The sequence below is a fragment of the Dendropsophus ebraccatus genome, chromosome 4, assembly GCF_027789765.1.
Source record: "Dendropsophus ebraccatus isolate aDenEbr1 chromosome 4, aDenEbr1.pat, whole genome shotgun sequence".
Taxonomy (NCBI): Eukaryota; Metazoa; Chordata; class Amphibia; order Anura; family Hylidae; genus Dendropsophus; species Dendropsophus ebraccatus.
Window position 1 is genome coordinate 146,543,382 of NC_091457.1, and position 16,903 is coordinate 146,560,284.

Genomic DNA, 16,903 nt, shown 5'->3' on the forward strand with positions numbered 1-16,903 from the left:
GGCCGCATCTGGCTCGCAGGTTGCCGCAGCTGCCCCTCCGCCTCACACCGCCCACCTGACGTATCGCCCGCACATCCTCCAATCAAATCAGCGCAGGGAGGAAGCGTGGAGCCGCTCCACGCTCCCTCTCTGCGCTGATTTGATTGTGAAGTACTTCCGGGCGCTAGGTCAGGTGGGCGGTGTGTGAAGCGTGAGGTGAGGAGGCAACGGTGCCCGAGATGAGAAGGGGGAGACCGGAGAGGTGTGTGTGTTTGATGGGGGTCAGGTAGTGTGTGTGTGTGTGTGTGTGTGTGTAGGGGGGAAATCAGGTAGGGTAGTGTGTGGGGATGGCAATCAAGTTAATTGCAGGCAGGAGGGGAACTTTTACTATGGCGAAGCCGCATTATTACTGTATAGGGGGCACGGCAGAGGGGGCATTGTTACTATATGGAGAGTACAGCAGGGGTTATTATTACCATATGGGGCAGAGCAGGGGTTATTATTACTAAATGGGGCACAGCAGGGGGCATTATTACTATATGGAGGACACAGCAGGGGACATTACCATATGGGGGCACAGGAGGATACATTATTATATGGAGGCACAGGAGGATACATTATTACTATATGGAGGCACAGCAGGGGTTATGACTAAATGGGGCACAGCAGGGGGCATTATTACTGTATGGAGGACACAGCAGGGGACATTATTACTATATGGAGGCACAGCAGGGGACAATATTGCTATATATAGGGGGAACAGCAGGGGCATTATTGCTATGGGGGTGCACAGCTGGGGCATTATTACTATATGGAGGCACAGCAGGGGACATTATTATTATGGGGGTGCACAATAGGGGACATTTTACAATGTGGGGTAACACAGCAGGAGGCATTATTACTATGGGGCACAACACTGATCATTATTACTATATCAGGACACCGCAGAGGATCCTACATAGAGGGGGAAACACATTTACCTACCTACTCACTGACACTAAAACGTGGAATTATTACTGTATGGGAGCCTATAGATGGGAAAAGGGAAGGAAGTTGTTGTATAAGTGTGGAGCCTAATAATTTTGTCTGGCAGGTTCTGAAGAGATGAATTGCAGCTGGAAAAAATCATCATGGTGGTCTGGGCCGGATGGAGAAAAGGGAAAGAGAACAACTCAGATCAAAGAAGACGTCACCTGTGAGTCACTGAATGAGGCTTTTGCATTTTGTAGAACATTGTGGTAGGAGTTCCCCGAGGTAGAAAAGGTTGGAAAACACTGGCCTAGAGGATAGGGCTAGGGCAGACCTCCCAGAGGCTGTGAAGGAGCTGCCTGGGCAGTGGTGTGCACCACTACCGATGACAGTGACCCTGACGGGAGCCCTGGGCGGGTGGCTGACTGTGTCTGCTTAGCCGCAGTTATTATGAGTGGTGGCAATAGAGCTGGGCTAATAGAGCGATCATTGGGGTTACTAGCTTCTACACTGGGCTCCTTTTGCTAACCACTTACGACGGCACTCGAGGGCCCGTGCCCAGGATGTTTTTGGACCCTAGCAACACTCCTGATGGCCATGTTACTATCAAGGTCAAGCTCTTCGAGGGCACCGCAAACTGCTAGCTTTCTGCAACCAGTCTGCACGCGTATAAGGGCTTTGTCACACCAAGCGATAATCTGCCAAATCAAATCGCCAGACTTCTCCTTTTTTAAATCATTTTAGCTGAGCAGCCTATAGTTTGCTGCATTTTATATATTTTACCCTCTCATATTAAAATTTTATTCAAACAATACTTTTTTTTTATCAGAGCGTAGTCTGGTGCGGCCCATTTTCTCCAGTATTTTGGAAGGAAATGCAACATTTAAAATATGACAACTGTTCCACAGAAAGGCTATGTTCACACAACGAGAAAAGGCGGACGATTTTAAAATTAAAAAACGTCCGCGATTCAACTGACTGCAATAGCAATGCATTGAAAGACGGACGTCCAATGCACACAGAGTATTGAATGACGGATGTTTTTGCTGCGGACGTCAAAATGAACATGATTGTTATTTTCGGACGTCTTTTGCAATCAGCAGACATTTTTTATTTTGTTCAAACTGTTTTTTTCTTTTGTCTCCACTCTTTCTCCGTTTTTTACTATTAAATTCAATGGACTTTTTAATTAAGCTGCACCCGAAGTCCACTTAATAACCCCAAACTAGAATAATGTACCAATAGCCATCATTGCACTAAGGGGATGCCAGGCTGCTAAATGACGTCTGTTATTTTAGACTCGAAATAACGGACATAATTTTAAACAGAGCTGAAAAAACGTGTGAACATAGCCAAAGACTGAATTACATCACCAATCTCCTCACTGCTATTATTTTCAACAAGCCCTTTTCAATTGATTCAATTACTTGGTATCTACAGAGAAGTGTCCCAACTGTTGGCTCTGTGTGTTTTTTTATTTTTTATTTTTTTAAGAACTACTATTTTTACCCAAAAAAATGTTGAATTATCGGGTTAATGATGTTGGACTGCTATTCTTATGAATGCTACGGTCATGGGCATTAAAGTGTAACTAAGGGGCCTATTCCATGGGAGCGACATTCGGCCGAATGGGCCCGATTCGGCCGATTATTGCTCTGTGGAATAGAGAAAACGATCAGCCGATGATCGTGTCATAGGCTGATCGTTTATTTAGGGCCAGACCTAAAATCATCGGTCCCCCACCGCGCATCGCTACGGTGGAATAGCGGTGCGCGGGGGCGACCGACGATTTGAGAAGCAGCATACATTAGCTGTCCAGGCTTCTCCTCCGCTCCGTCTTCCTCCCGGGTCCCGCTCGCAGCAGCAGCTCCGGAGAGGCCTGACTGAGCTGTCAGACGCTCAGCCAATTACTGGCCGGGACCGCTGTGGCCAGTGATTGGCTGAACTGTCTGACAGCTCAGTCAGGCCGCACCGAAGCTGATGCTGTGCCGCGGGACCCGGGGATAAAGATGGAGCGGAGGAGAAGCCCGGACAGCTAATGTATGCTGTATGCTGCAAGGACATCGGTAACTATGTCCCTGCAGCCCTCGCTCAACGATCATCGGGGCTGTGGAATAGTCTTGCCAGAGCAAAGAACGTCCTTTTCCACTTTAAGGCTCATTCCACCAAGCCCCATACTAAATTTAGAATCTTATCTATTCATCACTAAGGGCTGTTAGATGCAGCCTATGCCTTTAAGTGTAAAATAATAAACTATATACATACTACAACTACAGAGACGATCTCTGAAGTAACGGGCCTCTCTGCCAATCACTGGCTGTGGCGCTGTCCCGTAACCAGAGGGAAAATGTATAGGATGTAATGGCCAGGAGTAGAGCTGCACCTCCTATGTACACAAAGCTTAACCTAAAAAGTTACCTAAAATGTAAGGTACATGTTTAAAAAATATGAACTTTCCCGTCTGATTCCTTTCTGCTTGTGACGTACTTCAGCCATTGGTCACTTCCCTGTATCAAGATGGAATCAGGAAAGTGAGGACCGGCAGGGACTGGAATAGCAGGGGATTGTTTTGTTTAGTCCACACAACACGTATGGTAATAAAACATAGTGATTTTAAACGTGGATAATTTTTTGCCAGTTACTAGCTGGCAAATTGGGTGGAGGGGTTGGGCAAGGCAAAACGTTCTCCTCCAGTGTGCGTACAAGCACTGACATTCCCATAGGCTCAGAGGGAAATGAATGCTGTCATTTACACGGAATTAAAAACCTTTATAAATCATGTCAGGAATTCCTGGAGCTGCTGTATTGGCCCGGAGGATTTCACCTCTTCCCGGCAGGCCGGTGGTAACCGCCTTAGGGGGCAACTCACTAATGTAGGTTTCTGACGTAACAATGTTTTCATCTATTCCTCCATGGATTGCATAATCATGAGATCCAGAAGTGTGTGTGTTTTTTGTTTTTAAATGAGAGTTTGAATTCACATCATGTGCCAGTTCAGCGGGTGGGAATTTACATAAGCGCATAAAACTGAGGTGGTAACACTAAAAATATCCAAAGTAAAGTGTAAACTCTTCATGTTCTTTGTAATGCAGTGAGAGAAGTCTGCATGAAATAGGTTTTTGTGAGAATTTGTAGGCTTGTAATATTTTTGACATGACACCTAATTCTTAGGCTGGGTCACTTTCTTCCCTGGCTTGAAGGGGTCAGGCAATCCTGTTGGGATGACACAAAGCTTAAAGGAGAGGTGTCAGGAAGGAAGGAAAGGTAATACACTCTATCTCCACACACAACCAGCACGGAGGTCCTGTGCACAGGTATTTTCTGCTGTATAATCAATGGATTTTAGGGCTTGTTTATGGTTGAAACCTACAGCAGACAAACAAGCTGCGGCATGCCCTCAAATAGATTTTCTTTTTTCCCTGCACGTGTTGGCAGTCTGTGTACTTTACCACTTAGCTGCAATTTACAAGTGATCGGAAGTGTTCACTGCACTACCCAATAGTCTTATTTACTGTATTTGTAGATTGGATAGTAAGGCTACATTCACACATCAGTAGTGCAGGCCGCGGACTGCTCTACAAAAGTGCAGAAGTAGTGCTCTGTGATTCACGGAACTTCATTAACATAGCGATCTGTGCCACAAATCCTGGTCTGCGTTGTCCTTTTTGCAGCACGGTTCGCGGCCCCGTACACACATGCAAAGGTGTGAACAGGGTCATTGGATAACATTGGTCCTATGTTCAGTCCGAAATTGTGTACAGTACTACGGAAATATGAATAAGGCCTAAATGTAAACTTCTGTGGTGGAGGCTATATACATGATTTTGACTACTTAAAAACTGGTAATAAAATTCATCATATTATGTTAAAACATAAAATTGATCAGTGTGCCTATCAGTGGTGCAATCATACTATAAAAAATACACCCTCCCCTTAAGAGCTATTCTGTAGAATCTGTTATTGTTTTTCACTTTGGGTGTGTGTGTCTGATTGCTGCCCCCAATTTAAGTCACTGTCCATAAAATCCCACTACATTTTTAGGTATTGAATAGCACTTTTACTGTATCTGCATCCTCAGGACGCAGATACAGTTGAATACAATGGTAAAGCAGCAATTCATTAGCTTAGCATTGTGCCACCCTGCACTGCGGTCCAGTTTTAGGCTTGTATCCAGCATGATCTCTATACAGGACATTGGTATAATGCATTAACATCGGCGTGCCATACTGTACGGGCCTGGGGTGGCCTGCCGAATGATCCGCTTTGTCATGGGAACAAGCTAGGTGAGTGTTCAATTTATTATTGTGGGGAGCACTATAACTTTGTCGCACACCAAGGGCCCTATGAAAGTTTGTGAGGGCACTAAGGAGGCTTATTTCTGTGTAGGGTCACTGTGACTGTGGCACAATGGTGGGCACTATTACCGTGTTTGCCACTATTCTTTTTTGGTGAAGGCACCATCTCTGTGGCACCATTTTTCTTTTTTCTTTTTTTTTTTTTTAACAGCGATAACCTATGCCCATTCTGATGCTCCCTTTTATGTACAGTGTGTTGGAAAAGCAAAAAGCCAAAGCAGATTGTAAAGAGACAAGTCATGGTGATCAGCGTCGGACAAAGCGGGTGCGCGGATGACTCCAGAGCAGATGTCAGCTGTGAGTCACCGGTTTTAATTGTACCAGAATAATTTCACTGTGTTCACATCATGATTATTCTCTGCAGACTGACGGTATGGAACTAATATATTACCAGTGTATGGAGAAATTATTATAAACAGCTCATGCTTTATATATAGTTAGTAATGTCTGTGCAGCCGTAGTTTTTGTATAAAATAATAAAGCTATTACTTACCTGTCCAGGCTCCCTGGTGACCTCCAGCCTTGTTTGTGGGATTCCCCAGTCGCTGCAGCTGCAGCTCCCACGTCTGGTCCGTCCCTAAAGTGACAGGCCGCTCAGCCAATCACTGCCTGCGGTGCTGTCCCATCTCAGGCAGTGATTGGCTGAGCGGCCTGTCACTTCAGAGACCAGAAGTGAGAGCTGCAACTGCGGTGACCGGAGAATCCCACAGACAAGGCTGGAGGTCACCAGGGAGGCTAGACAGGTAAGTATTAGCTTTATTATTTTATACACACAATCATCAGCTGTCAGCCACACTACCTATTACATGTAGCGATGCACGGTTGGTGGCCGCTGTCTTTTGGAAAGTTTTTAAAAATCAACGATCAGCAGAGCGATTATTGCGATGATTTAGCAGATTATTGCTCTGTGTAATAGGGCCCTAAGTCCACATTGTTTGTTCGGGGAGGCTTTGTTTATTATCTATAAATACAAAAATGTGTAAACATAGCCATAGACAGGTTGCAGCTATCATCTTCCCATCGTCCTAGTACCATCTTCCCAGTTATTTTAGTACAGTGAATGTACTACTAGTACATGTTTTGTTTTTTACATGAACTGGCCGACCCCCAGTGTGACAATCTCCCGTCCCCTCTGTGACTGTCACACTGGGGGCCGGCCAGTTCAGTCTCCCCTTCCCTCTGAGACTCTGCTCCATTGATTCTAATGGAGCCACATCAGAGTGAAAGGGGTGATGTCACACTGAGGACCGGCTGGCCCACCACCAGTGCTCCATGCCCTGACTGTGCTCGGTAATAGACTGGTGCCATGCGCAGGAACCTGGCTGCGGGTCCAAAAAAAAAAAAAAGAACCACGGCAGCGGTGTCCTGGTGACTGTCTGTTCATGTTAAAAAATTTTTTAAAAAAGCCATGTATTAGTGGTACATTCTCTAACGGCCATTCTTTGCATTGACTTCAATGGGAATCATAGAAGATTAAAAAGAATGGCCGCCTGTTCTTACAGTGTAGAGACTAACAGCCATTGTTCGCAGCGGCTGTTAAATTAATGTTCACAACAATAATTTGTGGATGTTATCTTGCAAACAGTGAACATTATTTTTAGTTCACACATTGAATTTAGGTAAAAAAAAGTTGAATGATAGTAAGAAAATAAATCAATGTAACTTTTAAAAGCCATACCCTAGAGGTTGTTTAAAAGAGGCCAAGATTAAACCCGAATCTGAATAATGATCCAACGGCCGCCGAAATTATGAAAACATTAAAAAACATTGTGTGAACTTTGCCTATAAGTGCAAGTCTAAGGCTGCATTCACACATCCCGCGCGGCTCTGTCATTACAGTGCTGCGGCAATTCAAAGTCTGTGCTCCCAGCATGATGTTGATACCTCATGCTGTCCGGGGAAACAGTCCAGGACTTGCATTCAACGTCCAGGTTTCACAGACAGAAGCCAGGACGTGTGAATGCAGCCTGAAACGTTGTAGCTCTGACCTCCTGAGCAGAAGAATGCTGCACAGTCAGTTACCATGGTTGGCTGAAAACTTATGCAAGGACTTATGTAAGCTGTAATATTAGGAATTATATTCGTCACCAGAACCTCATGTAATCAGACAGTAACCTGTTTTTATAATAATATCATCAGGTTTTTTTGACAGATCCATTTGTATCGGTTTTTAAAATTGTTGTTTTTTTTTTTTTAATATATAAGCAAGTTTATGCACAAAATGCACACCAAACCGGGTGCTTCATTGGGCTGCCTATCCTGCAGCATCCTGACTTGCTTTGGGGGAAAAAAAAAATTGGGATCCTGTTTTTTGATAGGACTGAAAAAAATGTCATCTCTATGGTGGCCGTACACCTTTAGCTGATGCCCGAATGATTGTTCAGCTTCCAGTTATCTTTCCTATGTGACCCTATCCTCATACACAGGTCTATTTGGCATGGCCAAGCGATCCTGTGTTCTCAGTAGGTCTATGGGGAGGGTTCTCTTCCTGAATCAAGGGGCCAGGCAGTGATTTTATTTATTCTTCCCTCATCACGCCCAACATTGTCTCTACCAGTGTCATCCGTTGGTAAGCGATCACCGCATACCGATGGCTAAACCAGCTGCAAGCAGAAGTTACAGCCGGCAAAAGTATAAGGTGTATGGGGCCCTTTAGGGTACATTTACACAGAAAGATTATCTGCCAAAGATTTGAAGCCAAAGCCAGGGATGGATTTGAAAAGAGGGAAAATCTCAGGATTTCCTTTATGACCTGATCTCTGTTTATAGTCTGTTTCTGGCTTTGGCTTCAAATCTTTGGCAGATAATCTGTCAGATAATCTTTCTATGTAAATGGACCCTTGTGGCCCTATTCCACGGAACGATTATCGTTCGTTTTCGGACGATATCGACCGCTACGGACGATAATCGTTCCGTGGAATAGAGTGCAACGATCAGCCGACATCGTTCATGTCGGCTGATCGTTGCAGTCGCTTGTTTTTCAACATGTTGAAAAACAAGCGACTGATATAGCAGCGATCTGCTGCCGTCGCTCCGTTGAATAGGAGCATCGGCAGCAGACGCTGCTATATCCTATGGGCTGCCCGGACGATCAGCGATCCCCCGGGCAGCTCCCCGACGCCCCTCCCGCACTCACCCGCTCGCTGCAGCCGCGTTGAATAGCGGCGGCAGCGAGCGGGGAACGAGGAGCAAACGAGCGCTAATAGCGCTCGTTTGCTCCTCTAAAACGACCCGTGGAATAGGGCCATTAGTCTGTCTTGTTAATGTGATAATCCAGACTTCGATAAATGTCATCACTTTCTTCTTCTCCTCACTCTTCGTCCTCAGTTTGGGCGTGATTGTGCAGCAACGTTCCATTCTAGTGAATGTAGCTTAATTGTAATACCAAGCACAACCTGAGGACTGGGGCGGTGCTGGTTTTTGAAGAGAGTATGTTATGTTTTTTGTGTTGTTTTTTTCTAATCCTGGATAACTCCTTTTAATATACAGAACCTGATGTAAACTTAATCATGTCCAAAGCTCCATTGAAAACCTAGAGATCAGTGAACTGATCTGCTTGATTTATCTACTCATTTCAATCTTTAAAACCAATGTTTCAACAGACTGTGTTCAAACCTCATGTGTACAGGCTCTTAGGGCTCATGCACACAGCAGACACCTTAGATACAAGCTGTATGGCAATGCATGGAACCTTTATGTTTCTTTAGTACAAAAAAAACATGATACCCTTGCACGTCCAAAGAGGCTCTGCTGGACTCTGCATGTACGGGGATATGATCCTCTAGAAGCAATGCTCAAAATATCTCTGTACATACAATCTAAATGTGGTACTACGTCTTACGGTTACAGTTGGACTATGGTATCAAGATATTGCGAAAATGTTTTTTTTTTTTTTTTCTAAGTAAAAAAAAAAAATAAAAAATATATATATATATATATATATATATATATATATATATATATATATATATATCTCTATCCTACTGTTTTAACGCCTACTATAACTAATAACTATATTAAAGGGATTTTCCAGTGTTAAAAAAAAAAAAAATGTACAGATCCTCTAGGAACCACACATGCGCGCCCCCCCCCCCCCCCCCCCCAAGCACTGGTAATAGTGGGGACCCTCTAACTGAAGCATTGATTTGGCGCATTCGCTCAGTCACTACTCACTCTCAGTGAGGTTACTCCGTACTTGGATATTTCCAGTGGATGAATAGAGTGCTCGCTAACCCATCCCCTCCGACCTCTCTAACATGTTTAGTACTAAGAAAAATAATTTTTAAAAACTCTACTTTTCACTGCAGGTCACCCATCGCATTTCACAACGCCTGAAAATGAATATGTCTCCGTCTTCCTCGGATGACAATTTAAGTAATTCTCAGCTGAGTAGCCCGCCAACTCCACAGCTTGTGCCAGAAGGCGGTGGGAAAGCTACTCCTCCGAGCAAAAGCAAAAAGGGACAGCGGATGGATCGTGGCAGCGAAGAATACCGCCTGCGCAGGGAGCGCAACAACATAGCTGTCAAGAAAAGTCGCTTAAAAAGCAAGCAGAAAGCCCAAGATACGCTGCAACGGGTCAATCAGTTAAAAGAAGAGAATGAGAGGCTAGAGGCCAAAATTAAGCTATTGACGAAAGAGTTAAGTGTGTTGAAGGACCTTTTCCTAGAGCACGCACACAACTTGGCAGAAAGCGTACCACCAGAGACTTCTGCGACAGGACAGGAGCAGCCGACACCGTGATATATAGGACGTTATATTAAGTGGTGGCAGAATGCAAAAAAATAGACTTTTGGACTGAGAAAGTTTAATAGTTCATGGATTATGTACAAAGTAGTGCAGGTAATGTTATTTGTTCTGCTTCATCTATGTGAATAGAACCGAACATTCAGATGTTGTTCCTGGTAACTTTTTTTTGATTAATAGAAATATGTTGTTCCATTTTGAACTACAAGTTAGTCCATGTTCACATCTGCCTCTGAGGTCCCATAAGATTCCATAGGAAAGATAGTGACGTGTGCCTGTCAGATGACAGAACTTGGCGGACCCCATTTTAAGACCGCTTGCCCATTGGGGCGTGGGTGCTATTAGTCTTGTGACCGATCCAGCATTGCATCATGGGTTTCTACTATAATATAACGGAGGGATAGGGAACCTTCAGCCCTCCAGCTATTGCAAAACTACAATTCCTATCATGCCTGGATAGCCAAAGGCGCAGCTAGAGGGTCAAATGTTTCCTATCACTGATATAAGGCTAGGTTTACATCTACCTTGTTTTAGAATTTGACAGCTACTCTTTAATGGTTCATTTTATGGGAAACACAAAATTATATCCCAGTATGTCCAAAGCAACTTTATAATAGATTGAAAATTTCCTATTCTCATATTTTCTCCTATTTTGTCCCCCTAGTTTGGTAGGTAAGCAAGAAGTAAAGGATAAGTAAAAGGAAATTAGGTTGGAGAGCCAGACTACAGTCTGTTTGCTGTCTGTTACCATGGAGATGCATAGTTGCTATTTATAAAAGAAAAGTTTCATCCACTGTAGAGTGTGAATATATTCAGAATCTGAAAAAAAAAATTGAGATGGTCTTGGCGTAAAAAAAACAAAAAAACAAAACCTAAGGGCTTATTCACATTTGAACAATTAAATCTGTTCTCTTTAGAAATGTACAAAGTACATTTTCATAGTCTGGCACAAGCCGATTCTAGGGGTGAGAATTGAGGATGTGATGCAAGTCTCCTTCTCTGCTTAATCGATAAAAATGCTGAAGGGTTATCAACAGGGTAGAAGCAGCTTAGCTCGGGCTACTGAGATCTTTGCTTAAATAGGCAATGTTCTTTTTAGTACAAGTAAATATAAGAAACCATATAATATATCTTATCAGACTAAAATGCTTTCTTCTCCTTTTATCAAGCAGTTGATAAGCTGCAAAATTTTTATTCACTGAAAATTGGCTCAATCCTGTCCTGCAGCTACAAGTTACAAGCAATACAAGTCTATGGAGAGGGAGATCGGAGGGGAGTGCCTAGGAACACAGGCAAAGAGAGGCAGCCTGAACTCTGTTTACATTGCTATAGGAGGCCCAGTCGGCAGTTTCTTCAGATTTGATAAGAAGAGTAGTATGCACATGGTCTCCATTGTACTTTAATTCAATGCTGCACAAGTCATTGTGATCAGTAAGATGACCGGTGCTTTGATTATGAACTAAAGATACGAGGCAGATGTGAACTGGGTCTTTGAATGAAACCGCCATGTCATCTAATGATGACTTGATTTTGATGGCACAAATTATATAATGTTCTCTCAATTTATTGTAGATCATTGATTAGTTTGTGAATTCTGCTACTCAGAAAATATGAGCATGTCTTGACTTCTTTTCTTGATTTTGCTGATCCATTTATACCCATGTTTTTCTACTTCCTGGCTCCTGTGAAACCGATTGAAGAGAGATAACATGCCTTCATTTATATATATATATATAAATATATAATGTATTTAATTTTTACTTTGTTTCTAATAATTATAAATGCTTTCATCCCCAAATCTGCTCTGGGGGGTAAGGATAGCTATATGAACCAACCTGACTCTGTTTTTTTCAGGGAGCGTAATACATTGGTTGTAAGACTGACACTTTTTTTTTGTGTGTGTGTGTGTGTCTTAACATAGTGAAGTTTATATAAAAGGGATAATGTAATTGAAATGGTGTCAATGACATCTGTAGGTTTTTGTTTTTTTTAATTAATACTCTATGCACCCTTTTTAGAGGGGGGGGGGAGGCACCTAGAGATTAACCACTATAGAATTGCATCCTGCTTTCGTAGGCAATGTTCACACTTGGCTGATTTAGTGGAGGAACTTTTGTGACTAAAAAATACATTCTTTACATCTGAGTTGTAGAGTGTCTACCCGTTGGAGGATCTGTTGTGTCCTGCATTGTGAAGTTTCCATACTCCATCTCTCCTGTAGTGGTGCTGCAGAGCCTTTAGGGTTTATGTACACTAAGGATATCACGCAGATAACTTGCCATTCATCCCAGCATGCTCCTGATTCACTCTCTGCCCGTCCCATAGGCTCTATTCTATGGTCAGGCGGGTTCTGGCTGAGCCTATGGGACCGGCAGAACTTGAGGCTGGGAGCAACAAAATCTGCTGCAAGTTATCTGATTGATATGATTTCCTTATTGTGCATTTACACAGACAGATTTATCTGACAGATCTTTGAAGCCAAAGCCAGGAACAGACTTTAAACAGGGAACCGGTCATAAAGAAAAGACTGAGATTTCTTTTGTTTTCAAGTCCATTCCTGGCTTTGGCTTCAAAGATCTGACAGTTAAATCTGTCTGTGTAAACGCATTATATGATGGCTCGATCAGCTCTGCAATCAGGCCACACAAATGATCCCTTGATCATTTGTGTGGCAATCAAGCTCATTATTATTGCCTGCAGATCCCGAATGATTTTTATTGCTTGAACAAAAGGTGCTGATGAATGACCGGCTGATCGCTGCCCCTTTTCCACGGGCCATTTGTCACGAATGAATGTTCCTACGAAAGCTCATTTGCCTAAACAATTGTCTCATGTAAAATTGCTGCAGCGCACATCTGCAATCCTCTTTACTAAATGTTGCCATACTTGACATGCTACAGGGGTCCTTTACATCATGAGCTCTTACGACTAAAAAAAAAAAAGACACAATCTTTCCTTTAAACAAGCGGTAAGGTAAAAGATAAGTGAAAAAACAAGCTAGAAGCCCCACTGGCCAAATGGGGATCTATATTATGATGCTGCGTAGACCGTAAAACTTCAACTGTACCAGGATCTGTATGGACACCTAAAAGTTACTGTATTCTGACTGACTACAGTCAGGACTGTATTTGCCACTAGGCACCCGTGGTCCGGTGCCTAGGGCGGCACCCTCAGGGAAACTACCGTCCGCGCCCGGGGAGGGGGGAGGTGGTGGGGATTTGGCAGGGTGGACGAGTCTGCCGGGGTGAGCTTCTGCACACACAGGCTGGAAGCTCACAGCTGCAGCAAACTTCTCTCCTGCTCGGCAGCTGCGCAATGATATTACATGTGCCGCCACCGAGCAGGAGAGAAGTTTGGGCACTGCGGGGCTGCAGCTGGGAGCTTCCAGCCTGTGTGATACAGGCTGTGTGTGCTGAAGCTCACCCCGGTCCCGTAACTGCACTGGGGGGACCTCCCCCTGCCCTCCGGCTGCTCCCTCTTCCCCGCCCAGCTTCGCCCCTGCCCCCCAGCTGCTCTCTCTGCCACACAGCTGCTCCCCCTGTCACCCCAGCTGCCTCCCTTCCCCATTCACCCCCAGTGGCCCCTCTGCAGATTAGTTGTGGTCGGAGAAGTCTTCATGATGCGCCAGATGGAGAAGAAAGCAAGAAGTGAGCGACGGCAATCGGAGAAGACGTCACCTGTGAGTTGTTAGTAACTGCACTGTAATCACTTGTATAGTGTGCAGAGTCTGTGTACCATTGGGGTCTAAATGGGTCAGTGTATTGTTTGCAGTAGTGTACTGACACAGCCCCGCGGTCACTACAGTACACTAGTGCAAACTTAAAACTAGGACCCAACTACAACAGCTGCAGGTACTACAACTCCCAGTATATCCTGAGACTGTCAGTAAATGCTGGGAGTTGTAGTGCCGGCAGCTGTTGTAGTTTGGTCCTAGGTGCATCATACACTGGATGCTTTGTGGCATAAAGGAATACATAGATCTGTGGGGGCTCAGTGTAGGGAAGTGACCCCAGAACATCACTAATAGGGGATAGAACAAAAACATCTACCCCTATCCCTTTTGGTGCTGTTCTGGGGTCACTACGACTCCCAGCATTTACTAAGAGTGCAGCCCTAAGGATATGCTGGGAGTTGTAGTACAGTAAAGAGCCAATCCTCTGATAACTGCTGCTGTAGACAGATGTATTGCTGGACCCTTAGGGCAGAAGTGCTTGCCTCTGCCTCCACTGCGCACAGATATGCTAGTGGCACAGGCAGTTTCCCCAAGTATATTGTCTATTCTAATGGTGTGTTTACACGAAACGATAATTGGCCTGATCGTACGATTAACTATGTCGGAGTAACGATTTTTTTCTCTCATAACGATCAGCGTTTAGACTGTACATTATATTGTATGGAAAGTCGTTTTGCGATCGCTTAAGCCTATGTCACACATTGGTTAAATCGGCGAACGACTGTTTACACGGAACGAACTGCAAATTTTTGGGTGAACGACGATTTGAGAACATGTTGAACGATTTCTCGTTTGTCATTTGATCGCTCGCTGCGTTTACACGTACGATTATCGTTCGAATTCTATCGTTATCGCGCAAATTCGCACGATAATCGTTACGTGTAAACGAACCATAATGCTAACATGCATTCGAGTAGAAATCAGGGGAGGCTCAGTATCTGCAGGAGGATTAGCAATATGTCAAGGACCAGAGCTTCAGCAACCCTTCAGTTCCCCACAAAGCCATTAGTGGAATTAGAGGAACCATGTTGCCCCCTACTGCTGCCACTTCTTTTAAAAAAATAAATAAAAATTATTTTATAAACATTTTTGCTGGCATGACCAGGGTTTTATGGTGATAAATCAGGCATATAATGTGTGCCTTTGGCATTTGCAACAATGTTGGATATTTTATTTTAAGTATACACCACATGCAAATCCCTCAGATCCATATTTTTCTAAAAAAAAGTGATATTTTTTTACTTTTTAGTGCTATTTTAATCATTTTTATTTTTTTATTTTTTTTTAAAGAATAAAAAAAATGTAATGTAAAATTGATTGGTTGTTTCATATAATAATCCCAGAAACTCTAACCTGATAATGTTAGTGTGGGCCCCCATAAGGATTTATTTGCCTGGATTGTATAATCACGTTGACCTTTATTGCCACAGTTGTGGTGTCATAGAAGGTGGTTTTATATGCAGCTTATGATATTGCAGTCATTTTTTTCAAAAAATGATTCCTCCATATAAATAAAAGTTTGAACACATTTTAAACCATTGTAGCTTGTTCACATTTTAGCCCAATACACATTCTTATTGTTTTGACACCTTACTGTATTCTATAAATTTTTGATGTTTTTGTCTTTTTACAAACGCATTAAAAACTATCTTGACTTATGTTTATGGTTTTCTACCCTACTTTACGCTAACCTATATGTTGGGCTGTACTAACACTGAGTGATTGTGTGAATTTAGCGGACATTCAAAAACTTGCTGCAAAACACTTATTCTAGCGCTACGTGGACCAAATAACTTGACTGGCCACATTATGACTTTAGGCAAAGGTTTGTCAGGTTTGACAAAGGGGCGTGGTCACAGTAAGAGGGGTGTGGTGTAGGTGCAAAAAATGTGTGCCATTTTGCTGGGTTGGTGTAAGTATTTTATCCACGTTCTATGAATCACAAAAACTGATCACCGGAATCGCATACCTGCTGCTATCATGTATCATTATGATGCTGGGAGCGTCAAAAGTGTTCAGCACAGTACTGCAAAGATTTAAACTCTTGTGGTGCCCCTGGCATCAAACCAATACAGGATTTCGAAGGTCCGTGAATCCGGTCTGTAGGGTTAAGGATGTCATATTTTGTAACGCGCTATGGCGCTGACCTTGTAAACATGTAGAGATGCTTACATTCCTTAAAGCTTATGCAAGTAACTTTTTTTTCTTACCAATGACACAAGCCCTAGTTAAAAAAAACGCTCGCCCCAAGGAGATAGATATATACTGCCTGCCATCTTTGAATAAAGGAGATCCACTTCAACCATAAACCATGTGGTTATGGTCAGACTGTTTGATTGTTCTGGGCACAAGATAATACTTTTAACATGTAATTTCAAACAGACAGTCAATGTGACAGCACTCTTGGAGTGCATCCAAATCAGTTGCATCCATTTTAGTAGTACCTCTTCTGTGCACGGACGGTATTCACAGAATATGTGAATGTGCCCTTTAAAGTGCACCTGTCATAAAAAAAAAAACTTTTGACGTGTCAAAAGTATTGATCAGTCTGGATCTCAGCGCTTACACCTGTATCGATCAGGAGATAGAGCGGAGGGAGGACCACAGCTGCAGCGGACTGTGTGAACATGGCCTTACTCAGCCTTTGAAAACACAGAAAGGCTATGTCCACACACTGTTGAAATTGAGTAGATGGCCGTCATTTAATGGCAAATAATTGCCGTTATTTTTTTTATTTATTTTTTTTAAAGTCTGTTATTTACCATTAAATGGCGGCCATCCACTCAATTTTCAACAGTGTGAGAACATAGCCTTTCTGTGTTTTCAATCCACTGAGCAGAATACTGTGTGGGAACATAGTCAGGCTGTATCTGTGTTTTTCAGGCAGCCTTAGGGTTGCATCCAAATTCTTCAGCTACCCGTATTTCAATACCGCATGATCAGACACAAGCACGCTGGAGTTGCGCTCTTCTCTTTTCTCCGTGTACCATTAGGGTTCAGGGCCCATTGTGTTAGGGTCTTGGTCGAGAATGCTTAAACCTTGGTTGGCTTTATCTGCAAAGCTGTTACTTAGTCTTTACCATCTACCTTTTTTTTTAACACTATAGGTTAGTTTTTCTCGT

General features: G+C 43.3%; 1 protein-coding gene across 3 annotated transcripts in view; it reads left to right on the forward strand.

The window, feature by feature from the left end:
• CEBPG (CCAAT enhancer binding protein gamma) overlaps positions 1-14,065 on the forward strand; it is a 24,126-nt gene extending 10,061 nt beyond the window's left edge. Inside the window, exons 2-3 of one of the 3 annotated variants that reach the window (XM_069967364.1) lie at positions 1,073-1,174; positions 9,611-14,065. In XM_069967364.1, coding sequence (XP_069823465.1) covers positions 1,127-1,174; positions 9,611-10,045 — 483 coding nt within the window. In that variant the 5' untranslated portion in view covers positions 1,073-1,126 and the 3' untranslated portion in view covers positions 10,046-14,065. Of the gene's footprint in view, positions 1-1,072; positions 1,175-5,495; positions 5,601-9,610 lie in introns of all 3 variants that reach the window. The other 2 variants (XM_069967365.1, XM_069967366.1) reach the window with 2 other exon arrangements.
• Positions 14,066-16,903: the final 2,838 nt, after the last annotated feature.